The 15,993-nt window shown below is 28.2% G+C and overlaps 3 protein-coding genes across 7 annotated transcripts in view; 1 reads left to right on the forward strand and 2 right to left on the reverse strand.

Annotated features, from left to right (window-relative positions):
- Positions 1-4,575: 4,575 nt before the first annotated feature.
- Positions 4,576-15,993, reverse strand: part of LOC129907745 (menin) — a 108,260-nt gene continuing 96,842 nt past the window's right edge. For 2 of the 3 annotated variants that reach the window (XM_055984094.1, XM_055984095.1), the window contains one exon: positions 4,576-5,306. In XM_055984094.1, coding sequence (XP_055840069.1) covers positions 4,761-5,306 — 546 coding nt within the window. In that variant the 3' untranslated portion in view covers positions 4,576-4,760. The remainder of the gene's footprint in view (positions 5,307-15,993) is intronic. The other variant, XM_055984096.1, reaches the window with a different exon arrangement.
- Positions 5,314-14,109, reverse strand: LOC129907749 (uncharacterized). Of its 3 annotated transcripts, none has more exons than XM_055984100.1 (2): positions 12,704-14,109; positions 5,314-12,660 (listed from the first exon to the last, which is right to left on the reverse strand). In XM_055984100.1, exon 2 carries the CDS (start codon positions 12,475-12,477, stop codon positions 11,425-11,427), a length of 1,053 nt encoding a protein of 350 aa, XP_055840075.1. In that variant the 5' UTR covers positions 12,478-12,660; positions 12,704-14,109; the 3' UTR covers positions 5,314-11,424. The 3 variants fall into 2 exon arrangements, with proteins under 3 accessions (XP_055840076.1, XP_055840075.1, XP_055840077.1); XM_055984101.1 differs by having other exon boundaries at positions 5,314-12,640.
- On the forward strand, positions 14,116-15,883 carry LOC129907751 (uncharacterized). Its single transcript, XM_055984105.1, has 2 exons — positions 14,116-15,532; positions 15,596-15,883. The coding sequence occupies exon 1, from the start codon at positions 14,257-14,259 to the stop codon at positions 15,298-15,300; it is 1,044 nt and encodes a 347-aa protein (XP_055840080.1). The 5' UTR covers positions 14,116-14,256; the 3' UTR covers positions 15,301-15,532; positions 15,596-15,883.

A 15,993-nucleotide genomic window follows, 5' to 3' on the forward strand; every position in this document is an offset into this window, starting at 1 on the left:
TTACAATACTAGATGCTTATTATTTGACATAAAAACTCTAGAAAGTCGTCGTGCTTGCTTCTCTGTTATGTTTGTCAGAGATATTTTAACCTATCACATTAAATGTCCCCACTTATTAAATTTTATTCACTTTCGTGTTCCTCAAAGAAATGTTCGGGAATCAAATCTGTTTTACGAATATTTTCATAGAACAAATTATGGCCTAAATGAGCCAATTTCTCGTTGCATCAGGGAAACTAATGCTGTATGTTTAAGGATCGATATTTTTAGAAGTCGTTCAAGAAATACTTCCAAGCTATATGTTTTAAGCATAATCAATTCGTAATTTATTAATTTGTTAATTATTTTTATGAATTTTTTTTTTTTTTTTTTACATAAATAATTGTTATTTATTTTTATAATTAAATTTTACTATTGTTGTTTTAGTTTTTAGTCTAAAAAGAGTACTATATCTCTGTTTGATGAATAATAAATAAACAATGCACAATATTGCACTGCGTTCATAAGAAAATACTTACAACTAGAATGTATCTTCGAAACGCCCTGCCGGCAGAACTACGAGGGACATGAAATGTAAGTGATTTTTTTATATTACATTTTAATTTGAAATGTATATATGTATATGTATATTAGGGTGCTTCTTATATGGTCGAAAAAATCTTTTACTCGATTTTTTAATGGGACACCCCTGCATTATGTTCTACCATATAAGCATAGTAAATTGTATTTTTTTCCGATTTTAATATTAAAATTTAAGGGTCGCTACCATTCAATAAAAATTTAAGAAAAAAAAAAAAATCAATTTCAACAAATTTTTTTTTGTCACAATACAAAGTACGCTTAAGACCCGATTTTTCAATCTTTTAATAAACAGTCACTTAACTGTCTGTCGAATAAAGATTTTAGGCTCATAAGCAATCAGATAAAATCATTGAATTTTTCAATTAAGAAAGATCACTAACTCTATTCTACAGAATAACACAAAAAAATGTCAAATTCAAATTTAAACTTCATTTTTATTCCACTGTATTTTTTATTTGGTGTATTTTTCAAAACTATGAATTGTGGTAGCGACGTGTTTAAACTGGACCAAATTTTACCCAATTTGTATTTAAGGCAGGAAGAACAAAATTAAAGGGTGTCTAATTAAAATTTCGAAAATTGATTTTTAAGAAGCACCCTAATATATATATATATGGTTAAGGAAAGGAACAAATACACTCTGGTGCAAAAAAAATTGAACCACTTTAAAAATAAAAATTTGTCTTAGTCATATTAAAAAGATAAAATTTTGTAGTGAAAAGAGAATAATACACTCTGGATCACAAAAGTTGATCCAGCTATAAAAAATGAAATTAAATTACTTTATTGATTTAAAGTAAAATATTTATCTTCTGACTAAAAATATATAAACGAAGATTTTGAAAGATTTATTTATAGTTTTTAAATATACCTTTTTTTGATTTTCTTTACTTTTTTTTTATAATTTCATTAAATATATATATAAAAACTGAATTTATATAATAATAGCATAAGAAATGGGTAAAATATTAATAAATTTTGAATCAAAATTATTGAATTATTAATGATCTAATAATGGAGTGTTAAAATTTGAACAAGGGTGTGTGAGATGGGCTCGGCTGGGCCAGCGATGATCAACGGGAGATAATTTTGGCGTTTTGGGGGAATAAACTGTGGGAAGAAAAAAACATATTTCATCAAGCAGCAATGGGTTGACTTAGTATACGAGACTTATAGGGCGACTTTGACAATGACGTACTTACATAGATACTTTCTACATACTTACCTAGGGACATGACGATACATTAGCTTACATACATATTTTTACGGACTTACTTACCTTTAGATTACATACCTACATACACTTACCTTTAGTTACAGATTCTTACAGATTCTTAAAAATTATCTATTTAGGAATTTAGATTAGGATTATTTATAGTTTAGTTTAGGGATTATATCTACATTTGATATAAACATATAGAACTAAGGGATTGTCGTTAGGGTTAGAGTAAGAAAATTTAGATTTTTGTATTTTTTTTATCAACCAAGATCCTACATTGACTTCACCCTTTCACCAATAAAGTGGCATAGGTATTTAAGTCTGTGCGCTTCCTTTAACTTTTTATTCCAAATCCTTATATCTACTTCCCTATTTACCTATCCCTTTTAACAGGTATGAGATTTTGATTGCTGAGTAGGTGGTGTTTGGAAAAGCACAAGAACCAACCCCAATCCTTCGAGCTTAGCCGAGCGAAGAGCAAGCGTACCACAGTTCTTTTCCGACACCAAGAGATGCCCCCGTGGCCAATACCTAGACACGCAACAAGTATTGGCATCATTTTTGTGCCATACCCAGGTTTGGTCCACCAGAGGTCCCATTTTTTGTCTGAAGTTCTCAAGCCTCGAAATTTCTTTAAATTTCGCATTTTCTCCTTCATTAAGCTACTCCAATCCAAATAACTGCCTAATTTTGTTCGAAAAGTTTGAAATTTTCACAATCGAGCCATATTTTGAATAAGTCACCATTTTTGATGAACGCAGTTGATCCCATAAAATTTCAATTTCATAGAGAATTGCAAGTTGGAGCAGGATTTTTTTCGTGATTTAGTTTAAGAACACATTGCTGATTATAAAACAAAAAAGAACCCAAGACCCATTTTCGACCATTTTTAGAAAATACTTATTAAAGTTAAGAACGATGTTTTTTTTAGGCACAAACAAATTCACTAAAAATGGACATAAAAAAACACAACCACAAAAAAAATCCACTTTTTTATAAACCATTTTTAATGAAGATATCTTCATTACTATTATTAACCATTGTTGAATTGATTTATAACCACACGAATATTTTTTATTTCAAAAAATAATCCGAGAAAAATACCAATGTTAACCCGTCGATTGCTCATATATTTAGGAAGACTAAACAATTAATAAAAATCAAAAGTAGCGCTAAAAAAGTTGTATTTTTTATTTATTGCTATGGGTCGTCCCATTGTGCGACGCGACGTTGCAATCCTATTTCATCTACAAGAACAACCACCTCCTTCGAACAACTTTTTCACTTGATATAAATGAAATTAAGAAACACCATATTAGATATCTGCAGCCAAATTTGATTTTCGAAAAATCTTCGTGAAGTATTGCCATAATTTGTGGTTCCAGTTTATTACTTTACAACGTTGACTTTTATAACAAACTTTAATATATAAGATTTTAAGTTATGCTTTTCGCGGGTATCAATCATTTTAAGTTTAATTAAATTTTACGAAACTCACCGCGTATTTATAAGAAATATTTAATTTTATTTCTTCGCCCCGACGTTTTTATAGAACTTTCAAACTTCGTGGTCACGGGATTACAATGGGTTTGATGGATGTTGTTAAATGTTGTTGTTTGTTCTCGATCGCACACGCAAGTTGTATACCTTCATCCCGAATTTCATCAGTGTAGCATGTTTTTCCCACGGATTTCGGTTATATTTTACCTGTTGAAGTCAAAAAACAAGCACCCTTGTTTTCAATCGGCTATAACTTTTCTTAGAGCAATCGTATTGACTTTATTTTTATGTCAGCATCAAAAAATACCTTGAAAACATGTGTCATATGATGATATTCGACAAACAATTTTTTTCAGTATATTTTGACCTTCACCCCCTCCCTCTTGTCCGCGAAAAAAACAACCTTCCACCCAACTTTTTTTTATAGACTTTTTTGTACTAAGTTCTTATCCCAAAAGCAAACTTTTTGTCAAGTTTCATGAGTGTAACAATTTTTTTTTTTATTTCTTGATTTTATGTACTATTTAACCTGTACTATATTATGTTTTTTATATCAATAAATTCTTTACAATAAAATATAAAAAGGACAAAGGAAGTATTTTTCAAACGATTAAATTTTAAAATAGAAAAAAAAATTAAAGTGGTTGTCGTTGTAGGTTTTTTTCTCAGCTGCACATTTTTCTATAAAGCCAGCCATATAATAAATGACACTCAATACAATTTTACAAGTCCATTGTTCATTAGTTTGGGATTTTTGTTTTGCTCATAATTATCAATTATTTTCTTATTTTAGAAAGCTAAAAAAAACATACAAAAACGGGATTCGGTTAAAGAAAGTGATCATATTTATCAAAAAATACTACATAAATTAAGTACATAGTAGGTATATATTTACAATAAAATTTAATATATTGTAGTCTACTCATTGCTATATGATGCTTTTTTTAAACAATTCACACTCAATTAAATTTTACATGTTCATTGTTCATGTTATCAATTCTCTTTACTTTAGAAAGTAAAAAAAAAAAACAATTTTAAACTCGATTCGACATCATGAAGTTAAGCTTTATAAATTCAAATGAATACATACCCTAAAGAAATTACATAAAATAAGTTTTAGGTAACGCAATCAAGTTAATGTAAAAATAAAAGTTTTAAAAAAATACATATTTAATACATATGTTTTCTAAATATATAACGATAGACTTTCAATGATATAAAAGGTTAACAAACCTTGGATTTTAAACGAAGGCATAAGTTTTAAACAACATATCTTTTGTAATGGTACAATACACATTTATTATTGATTTAAACGCTATTTTTAAGCTTAAAGCTCTTATAACAAAATAGATGCAATTCCTCTTTTCTTATAGAAAAGAGTGAACAGATAAATAAGCAATCATTATTATATATTTTTTTTAGAATTTAGGATTAGTAAATAGGTGTGTTTTGAGTTTACTTATTCTCTTCGTGCTCTTTTCGGTCTTGTGCCGGCATAAGATTCTGTTGATTGAGCACTGACTTGACATCCAACGTTGAAATTTGATTTCTCGGCCCCACGGGCTTTCTTGTAGACAACGGAATGAGCTGTGACTTGTAAAGAAATTGCATGGGTGTTAAGTTTCTCATTTAAGAGTAAATCTTTGATGCCTTTCATCTTCTGGCTGTGTAGAAATATTACAGGGTTCTTGGGCATAAACTCATAATCATCGTCGTACTGTAGAATATGTTGTGGAGATGACGATAAAGGAAGAGGTAATATAAGTTTGGGTAATGCAAGAGGTACTTGTTTAGGTTTATTTTGTGTAGTTGTGACATCATCAGTTTGGGTTGTGTCGATACGTGCTCCAATGTGCTTAGGATTATCAGTAGTAAATAATTGCCCACCTCCTTGAAGAAGGAAATCTGGATTAAGAATTTTTTCCCCGCAAGCAGCTGTAAGATCCGCTAAAGTTGTAGGTATTTCTGACTTTGCATCATCCTTACAATCAGCTATGATCGATTTCTAATAGAAGAATAAATTACAAAAATAAAAACTATTAGGTACTTTTGCCTAGAAGAGTAATATTAAAATATGTGTTCGAATTTAAACTAATTCCCTCCGCCGAAGAAAACAAATGTTAGGAAAAATAATACTCAAAACTACCTTGATTTTTTTCAAAAAAAAATATTAAGTTTTAAGGTATCAAACAAAGAAAAAAATGTTAAAAAGGAGTTTTTATATTTACTTTTTCAGAAATCATAATTTAAATATTTTTTTTAGAAAGAAAAATTTTGTTCTTCATTTTACTTCTTTTTCCCTAAAATTCTCAAAAACTAAGATTTTTTTTTAATCAAGGTAGTAATATTTGAGTTGAGCTTCTTAAAACTTTTTATTTTTATGAATTATATTGATGCATGCAGAAGTTACACCTGTCCAAACATTGCAAGGTCAAGAAAAATAATTAATTTTTTCTATACAAAATAAAGTTTTATGGCGTTTTTAATTGGCAATCTGGAAGCAAAAAGAAGCAATCTGAATGCTTTCAATTGGGCAATACTGACAGTTCTGATTCTGAAATAAAGAGAATTTCTCTTCTGGTTTTAAAAATAGAATCAGAAGCAGAATCACTCACACATTCATAGGTTTAAATGTCAGATGTCACACTTGACCAAAAAAACAAATTAAATTTAGCGCGAATACACATATACAGGGTGTCCCAAAAGTAATGGATCAAACGAAATATGCTGATAGGCCAACTTTAGGGCTCTCAGAATTTGGTAACTTGTTCATCCCAAATTCTTACGGTTTTCGATTTAATGCAGTTTTTGTGAAATTTCGAAAAATCCCGACTTGGCAACAGTATTTTGCTTCCTCCGCTCATAATTGATTTTTGTTTTTTACAATTCTTTCACTAAAACATTGCCAAATAATAAGAAATAACTAATTAATCAAAATATTTTTTATTTCATATGCCATTTTGATGCAAATTTATTAACAGTTCCATGTTTTATAAAAACTCAATTTCATACTTTTATTTCAGAATAACACATTGAAAAAAATTTGTATGGTGTGACACTGGTATATTGCTTTAAAAACTTGGCGTGTTATTGCAGTTTTCAAAAATGTATAAAAGTTTTCAAAGTAGAAGTTAGAACTAAAGATATTACAATTTAAATGCAACAAAACAGGGCTTTTCAGAGCAAAATAACAAAGAAAAATAAACACATTTTCTCGGCTGTTGTTTGTTTATTTCTTTTTGAATAAAAGCCTCGCTTTTTGTTTGTTATTTTGCTCTGAAAACGATTGTTTTTTTGCATTCAAATTGTAATAACTTTCGTTCTAATTTCATCTTTGGAAACTTGTATACATTTTTGAAAACTGCAATAACACGGCAAGTTTTTAAAGTAATAAACCAGTGTCACACCATACAATTTTTTTTCGGGATGATGCTCTGAAATAAAACTACAAAATTGAGTTTTTATAAAACATGGAACTGTTAATTAATTTGCAGCAAAATGGCATATGAAACAAAAAATATTTTGATAAATTAATTATTTCTTATTATTTGGCAATGTTTTAGTGAAGGAATTGTAAAAAACAAAAATCAATTATGAGCGGAGGAAGCAAAATACTGTTGCCAAGTCGAGATTTTTCGAAATTTGACAAAAACTGCATTAAATCGAAAACCGTAAGGATTTGGGATGAACAAGTTACCAAATTCTGAGAGCCCTAAAGTTGGCCTATCAGCATATTTCGTTTGATCCATTACTTTTGGGACACCCTGTATGTGACACATTTCAAACTCAACCAATACATTTACACCAAACTTCAGATTCTTCGAAATAAAAAAAACTGTTCAATAGGGATTCCGAATCGAAGAATAATTCCGGATTGCCAATTAAAAACGCCATTAGTTTTTCAAAATAGCTTTACTCCTTAGATTGATTCAATCTCAATCCAAAATAGTATTAAGAAAAATAAAATTTTTAGTCTGATTAAGAGACAAACACAAAATAAATAGGTCGTACTAAAACAACGACCAAAATTGTCGGGTAAATTTACTAACGTCAAATTTTTTGCTAGTGATTACGCATCACTGCTTTTTTGCGATGCTGATCGTTGCTCAGCTGATGACGATGCGATGCTGATTGACAAAAAGTTTTTCGTTTAAAAACAATTTTTGGTTAATGATAGAAATGTAAAACTCTTTGTTGTAATTAAAATCTGGAGCCACACATTTAATCTCTCAAAGAACTTTCCTCCACAATAATGACTTCGATTTTCTGCCTGCCATAAATTCACCTTCATAATTGAATTTTCTATTAGTATTTTAGTTTGTGCGCTGTTAAAATATTATTCCCAAAATTTCATCAAATTTTTAATTTATAAACAATTTTGAATTTAATTATGTACTTTTCATTGTCCTTTTCTTCCATTTTTACTCCAAATCGCGTCGGCATCAACAACTTATCAAGAAAATTCATGATGCTTTATTGTTTGATATTTGCGCATCAGTTTATCCAAATTTGCAATAATGAACGATTGACATTTTAAGTAATGCTATTTATTTGCGTTTATGAACGTGCTACAGGAATGACCGCAAATCATCTCTGCAGCAGCGTTGCCACAAAGTGCCCGATCGGGCCATTTGGCCCCCTATTTTATAATTTGGCCCTTTGCCCGGGCCAATCAGAAATGGCCCACGAATCCAAATTTTAGTAGATTTATCTTCATATCGTGCTTAGTAATAATTAGAAGGCTTTACAAAATTAAATATAAATCATCACTTTGCATCGAAACTACAATATGTTTCCACTACAAATAAATAGGTATGTATTTGTATACTCAATTCATTAATTTATCTCCTTTAGTAATTTGATTTTTCTCACGCATAGGAGTATTTTGATCACAAACCTGGACAAAATTATTTTTTAAAGTAAAACAATTTATTTTTGCTAAAAATTATTATTTATGCAATGAAATGATTTTTTTCCACCAAAACTTTAAGAACGCTTGTGATAAGAAAAACTGAAAAAATAGTATGAAATTTCATACACCCAAAATGTGAAAAATTAAAATATCTAAAGTATTAGAGCTTCTAGAAAGGAACCATTGTGATTTTTAGGCTTAGTGAATCCAAATGCATTAAGTTCAATTAAAAAATTTCTTAAAAATGTTAACAACCAGTAAATAAAAACGTAGGGCGTATGAATGATTTTTACTAAAAGTGAAAATTTCATTTGCAAATTATTTTGTTAATCGCAAAAATTCGCACCCGAATTTTGATATTAAATTAAAAAAATAGTCAATGTTATCATAAATCTATGTTTCGAAGCAGAATAGTAGGGTAAACTATAACAAAGCACTTAGACTTAAAAAAAGCAATAAAAATATCTATATGTGGCAGACTCTTTTCTACTGTCATTTAACTGAACAAAAAACATGCCATTAATGCATTAAACAAACAAAAAAAAAATGAACACAATTTTAAATAAATTGTAGATATTTTGGCCCACACTTTTGTAAAATGGCCCTCAAAAAATTCCGAAATGGCCCTCTCTGCTTTTTTCTTCGCGGCAACGCTGCTCTGCATTGATGCGTTTGTGAATTTACACGTCGCTTTTTATGCTCTCTAAATTACAATTGCTCAAATTTAGAAATTATAAGATCAAATATTTTAAGCCTTGTTTATTAACTAAATAATAAAATTTATTTCATTCGATTATCTTTACAAATGCGAAAGTTATCCACCAAATTAAAAACGTTGCAACGCGTTGAGCCGTTTATGTGACGGGACACCCCTCTTAATAAAATGAAATGACATTTAAACGATAGAAAATATTATAAGAAAGAGAATGTATTATTAACTCCTATGTGGGCTTTAGGTCAAATTCATTTATCCTAATTTTTCTTCGACGTTTCGGTTGTGATTACAACCTTCTTCAGGAATCTATAATAAATATTCTTAGTCTAAAATATAATAATTAAAAAGAAAATAAAAATCTATACTTACGATGTTAAGCTTAAAAAGTTTAAGATTTTTAAAATCTTTAATTTTATCTGGATTGGTTTTTTTGTTTTTGTAATATTTTAAAATTCAAATAATGAAGTCTTGATAAAGACGTTTCTATCAATCGAAATTTTAAAATAATGAAATCTAAATTTCACATTTGATAAGAAATTCAAAATTTTGAACTTCTAATCAAAAATGATCTTCAAAATTCAAGTCAAATATACCTAAATATTTAGCCTAAAACATTTCTATGCACAAACTGACTATAAATATTGCTCAACCCTTCGCAATCAGATCTCCTATTAACCGTATTATCTGTATTTAAAATATGTAACATTTCTAGTAACATACGTTTGCTATAGTGTTTTTCTGTCTGTATAATATCAACGTTATTGAAATCTGGTCTATGTCCTTCATCTATGCAATGCAAAGCTAATGCTGTCTTATGTGAATGTCCGCTATTAATATCTGATCTATGACCAGCTAAACGATTTTTAAGTTTTTGCATAGACGTTCCTACATAAACGGAAGGACAATTTATTATTCCATCACCTAAGCATTTTATCTTGTAGACAATATTTGATTTTTCATTTTTATTAAGTTCACCTTTTAAATTCGAAAACAATGAACTTCTTAGGATATTTGCCGATTTGAAAGCTATACGAACATTATCTTTATTTCTTATTGGAGCATTTAACATTCTATTGGAAAGATTTGGAATGTATACAATACTTTTGTATGAAAATGGAGTAACATTTGCTACTGAATTTATCTGAACCAATGGATTGAAATATTGATTCAGTAATGTTTTTATTATATTTAAAGGAAATGAATTGGAAAGTAACGTATCCATAATTATTTGTATGTTTTTTTGACGAAAGACAATGTCACTGATATCTAAAACTCTATTAACAAAATTTTTTGCTGTATTGATAATAACTTGTTTAGGCTGTTTAGAATTAAAATTAATAAGACGACCTGAAGATGTTGGTTTTTTGTACCAATCAAATATTAACCTATTATTTCTTCTTATTACTAACACATCCAGATATGGAAGTTTTCCATTATTTTCAAACTCAACTGTAAACTGAATTTTCGGATGAAACGAGTTTAAAGCAGTTAGAGTTGAATCAACATGACAAGATTTTAGGATGATAAAAATATCATCAACATATTTTGTAATTATTTTAGGCTTATAAGGAATTTTTTCAAAAACATTATCTAATAATGCTTCCATTACAATATCTGCTAATATTGGAGAAGCTGGACTTCCCATCGGAACTCCTTGTTTTTGTTGATAAAAATTTTTATCAAATTCTAAATAATTATTATCTATAACACAAAATCTTAAGATTTCTAAAAATTTTAATTTTGGAATTCTGGTATGATCTTTAATTTTATCCCAACTTTTTTCAACCAATTCTAGAACCAATGGGATAGGAATGTTAGTAAATAACGAAACAACGTCAAAAGAAACAAGAATATTATCTTGTTCTAAAATGATTGGTGAAATAGTTGAAATAAACGATGATGCGTTCTTAACATTGTATTTTGAGTCAACAGTTATATTATTTAAAACCTTAACAATGTATTTAGACAACTCCTAACATGGGACTTTTAGCGATGAACAAATTGGCCTTAATGGTACATTCTGTTTATGGATTTTTGGCAATCCGTAAATTTTTGGACTGTTAGCTGGGGGTCAATTCCCGATCTGTGAAAATGTGAAGTGATAAGTTTTATCACGTTTTCATAATAAATTCGATTCTTGATTTGTGAAAAGAAATAAAACAAATGTCAAAATCTTTTCACATGATAAATTTATTTATCACAACCCAATATTCTTGTGAAAACAAATAAACAAATAAAAAACACAATTAAAAATTTCAACTACACCCGGATTCGAACCTAGGCCGGTAGAGTAAAAGGCAACCGCCTTACTCACTAGGCTAATTCGAATTTGTTTATTATGAAAACTTTTGTTCATATAAGCTATTTTCCTCAAAAATGAAAGTTTTTTCATTTAGTACTTTTTAGTACACATTGAGTTTGAGAATCGCATAAAGGGTTGCCTGTGAAGTGATAAAATGAAAAAACGTTTTGAAAATTGAAATGATATAATTTTTATCACTTCACAGTTTCACAGATCGGGAATTGACCCCCTGTATAAGTCGTCATACATTTCTTTTCATATTCATTAATATAATTATTTCTGAACAAGAATTTAACATGGTTGTTATTAATATTTTGGACTTTATTTGTTGGGTCGTTTCTTAAAATTGTATAAGTATTCCTATCAGCCATCATATCTTTCATTTTATCAAAATAATTTTCTCTTAGCATAGCTACCGTAACATTGCCTTTATCAGCTGGGACAATCAAAATTTCTGGGTGTCGTTTTAAGAACTTTTTTGTATCACTAAATATTTTATTCAAATATTTATCCAAATAAGGAATTGATACAAATCGCATATAATTCTGTAATATTTGCGTAAAACATGACCGTGCAGGTTCTTGTTCATTTTGTTCTTTACTTTTTATTAACTCTTCTCCATCGGCAATCATTTTAAATATTGGTATGTTTTCTTTTTTAATAGGTAACGCAAATTTTGGTCCTAAAGATAAAAGCCATTTTGTGTCCTCTGGGAATTCTACCTGTGTTTTATTGACGAACCAATTTTCTTTAAAATTGATCCTCATTTCTTGTCTAGCTTTAAATTTTAATGACTCAAGCTTTATCTTTTTGGAAAATTTTGTACTATCATTTATTTTGGTTTTTGTTATTTCTTGGCTCCTGAAGAAATAACTGTATTCATTTTCTAATAATACGCGTTTAATTTTACTTTCTAAGACAACTAATAATCTATTTTGATTTTTGATTTGCGATTGTTTCAATGAAATTGCAATATTGAGTAATTTTGAATGATATTTTCTTGATGTTGAAGAAAGTTTTTTATTTAAACCTCTATCACATTCTCCATTCTCAAAATCGAACAACATTGAAACATTTTTTGTTGAATTCTGAATAAATTCAGGAATTAAACCAAATTCCCTACATTTTAGAAGAAAAACTAAAGTATTTTTATGTTTAATATTACTTACCCCTATCTTGCTAAAACTTTTTAAATCTGAACATACTTGAAATCCGTATGTGTTTCTTACATATTCATAAAAATTCATTTTGAAAGTTTAAATACGGCGTGCCCTCCGTAATACAAATTATTTCTATCTTCGTGACCTTCTTTAATATATAATATTAACTCCTATGTGGGCTTTAGGTCAAATTCATTTATCCTAATTTTTCTTCGACGTTTCGGTTGTGATTACAACCTTCTTCAGGAATCTATAATAAATATTCTTAGTCTAAAATATAATAATTAAAACGAAAATAAAAATCTATACTTACGATGTTAAGCTTAAAAAGTTTAAGATCTTTAAAATCTTTAATTTTATCTGGATTGGTTTTTTTGTTTTTGTAATATTTTAAAATTCAATTAATGAAGTCTTGATAAAGACGTTTCTATCAATCGAAATTTTAAAATAATGAAATCTAAATTTCACATTTGATAAGAAATTCAAAATTTTGAACTTCTAATCAAAAATGATCTTCAAAATTCAAGTCAAATATACCTAAATATTTAGCCTAAAATATTTCTATGCACAAACTGACTATAAATATTGCTCAACCCTTCGCAATCAGATCTCCTATTAACCGTATTATCTGTATTTAAAATATGTAACATTTCTAGTAACATACGTTTGCTATAGTGTTTTTCTGTCTGTATAATATCAACGTTATTGAAATCTGGTCTATGTCCTTCATCTATGCAATGCAAAGCTAATGCTGTCTTATGTGAATGTCCGCTATTAATATCTGATCTATGACCAGCTAAACGATTTTTAAGTTTTTGCATAGACGTTCCTACATAAGCGGAAGGACAATTTATTATTCCATCACCTAAGCATTTTATCTTGTAGACAATATTTGATTTTTCATTTTTATTAAGTTCACCTTTTAAATTCGAAAACAATGAACTTCTTAGGATATTTGCCGATTTGAAAGCTATACGAACATTATCTTTATTTCTTATTGGAGCATTTAACATTCTATTGGAAAGATTTGGAATGTATACAATACTTTTGTATGAAAATGGAGTAACATTTGCTACTGAATTTATCTGAACCAATGGATTGAAATATTGATTCAGTAATGTTTTTATTATATTTAAAGGAAATGAATTGGAAAGTAACGTATCCATAATTATTTGTATGTTTTTTTGACGAAAGACAATGTCACTGATATCTAAAACTCTATTAACAAAATTTTTTGCTGTATTGATAATAACTTGTTTAGGCTGTTTAGAATTAAAATTAATAAGACGACCTGAAGATGTTGGTTTTTTGTACCAATCAAATATTAACCTATTATTTCTTCTTATTACTAACACATCCAGATATGGAAGTTTTCCATTATTTTCAAACTCAACTGTAAACTGAATTTTCGGATGAAACGAGTTTAAAGCAGTTAGAGTTGAATCAACATGACAAGATTTTAGGATGATAAAAATATCATCAACATATTTTGTAATTATTTTAGGCTTATAAGGAATTTTTTCAAAAACATTATCTAATAATGCTTCCATTACAATATCTGCTAATATTGGAGAAGCTGGACTTCCCATCGGAACTCCTTGTTTTTGTTGATAAAAAATTTTATCAAATTCTAAATAATTATTATCTATAACACAAAATCTTAAGATTTCTAAAAATTTTAATTTTGGAATTCTGGTATGATCTTTAATTTTATCCCTAGAATTGGTTGAAAAAAGTTGGGATAAAATTAAAGATCATACCAGAATTCCAAAATTAAAATTTTTAGAAATCTTAAGATTTTGTGTTATAGATAATAATTATTTAGAATTTGATAAAATTTTTTATCAACAAAAACAAGGAGTTCCGATGGGAAGTCCAGCTTCTCCAATATTAGCAGATATTGTAATGGAAGCATTATTAGATAATGTTTTTGAAAAAATTCCTTATAAGCCTAAAATAATTACAAAATATGTTGATGATATTTTTATCATCCTAAAATCTTGTCATGTTGATTCAACTCTAACTGCTTTAAACTCGTTTCATCCGAAAATTCAGTTTACAGTTGAGTTTGAAAATAATGGAAAACTTCCATATCTGGATGTGTTAGTAATAAGAAGAAATAATAGGTTAATATTTGATTGGTACAAAAAACCAACATCTTCAGGTCGTCTTATTAATTTTAATTCTAAACAGCCTAAACAAGTTATTATCAATACAGCAAAAAATTTTGTTAATAGAGTTTTAGATATCAGTGACATTGTCTTTCGTCAAAAAAACATACAAATAATTATGGATACGTTACTTTCCAATTCATTTCCTTTAAATATAATAAAAACATTACTGAATCAATATTTCAATCCATTGGTTCAGATAAATTCAGTAGCAAATGTTACTCCATTTTCATACAAAAGTATTGTATACATTCCAAATCTTTCCAATAGAATGTTAAATGCTCCAATAAGAAATAAAGATAATGTTCGTATAGCTTTCAAATCGGCAAATATCCTAAGAAGTTCATTGTTTTCGAATTTAAAAGGTGAACTTAATAAAAATGAAAAATCAAATATTGTCTACAAGATAAAATGCTTAGGTGATGGAATAATAAATTGTCCTTCCGTTTATGTAGGAACGTCTATGCAAAAACTTAAAAATCGTTTAGCTGGTCATAGATCAGATATTAATAGCGGACATTCACATAAGACAGCATTAGCTTTGCATTGCATAGATGAAGGACATAGACCAGATTTCAATAACGTTGATATTATACAGACAGAAAAACACTATAGCAAACGTATGTTACTAGAAATGTTACATATTTTAAATACAGATAATACGGTTAATAGGAGATCTGATTGCGAAGGGTTGAGCAATATTTATAGTCAGTTTGTGCATAGAAATATTTTAGGCTAAATATTTAGGTATATTTGACTTGAATTTTGAAGATCATTTTTGATTAGAAGTTCAAAATTTTGAATTTCTTATCAAATGTGAAATTTAGATTTCATTATTTTAAAATTTCGATTGATAGAAACGTCTTTATCAAGACTTCATTAATTGAATTTTAAAATATTACAAAAACAAAAAAACCAATCCAGATAAAATTAAAGATTTTAAAGATCTTAAACTTTTTAAGCTTAACATCGTAAGTATAGATTTTTATTTTCTTTTTAATTATTATATTTTGGACTAAGAATATTTATTATAGATTCCTGAAGAAGGTTGTAATCACAACCGAAACGTCGAAGAAAAATTAGGATAAATGAATTTGACCTAAAGCCCACATAGGAGTTAATATTATATATTAAAGAAGGTCACGAAGATAGAAATAATTTGTATTACGGAGGGCACGCCGTATTTAAACTTTCAAAATGAATTTTTATGAATATGTAAGAAACACATACGGATTTCAAGTATGTTCAGATTTAAAAAGTTTTAGCAAGATAGGGGTAAGTAATATTAAACATAAAAATACTTTAGTTTTTCTTCTAAAATGTAGGGAATTTGGTTTAATTCCTGAATTTATTCAGAATTCAACAAAAAATGTTTCAATGTTGTTAATATTCTTGTTTCTTTTGACGTTGTTTCGTTATTTACTAACATTCC

The sequence above is a fragment of the Episyrphus balteatus genome, chromosome 1 (assembly GCF_945859705.1).
Source record: "Episyrphus balteatus chromosome 1, idEpiBalt1.1, whole genome shotgun sequence".
Lineage (NCBI taxonomy): Eukaryota > Metazoa > Arthropoda > Insecta > Diptera > Syrphidae > Episyrphus > Episyrphus balteatus.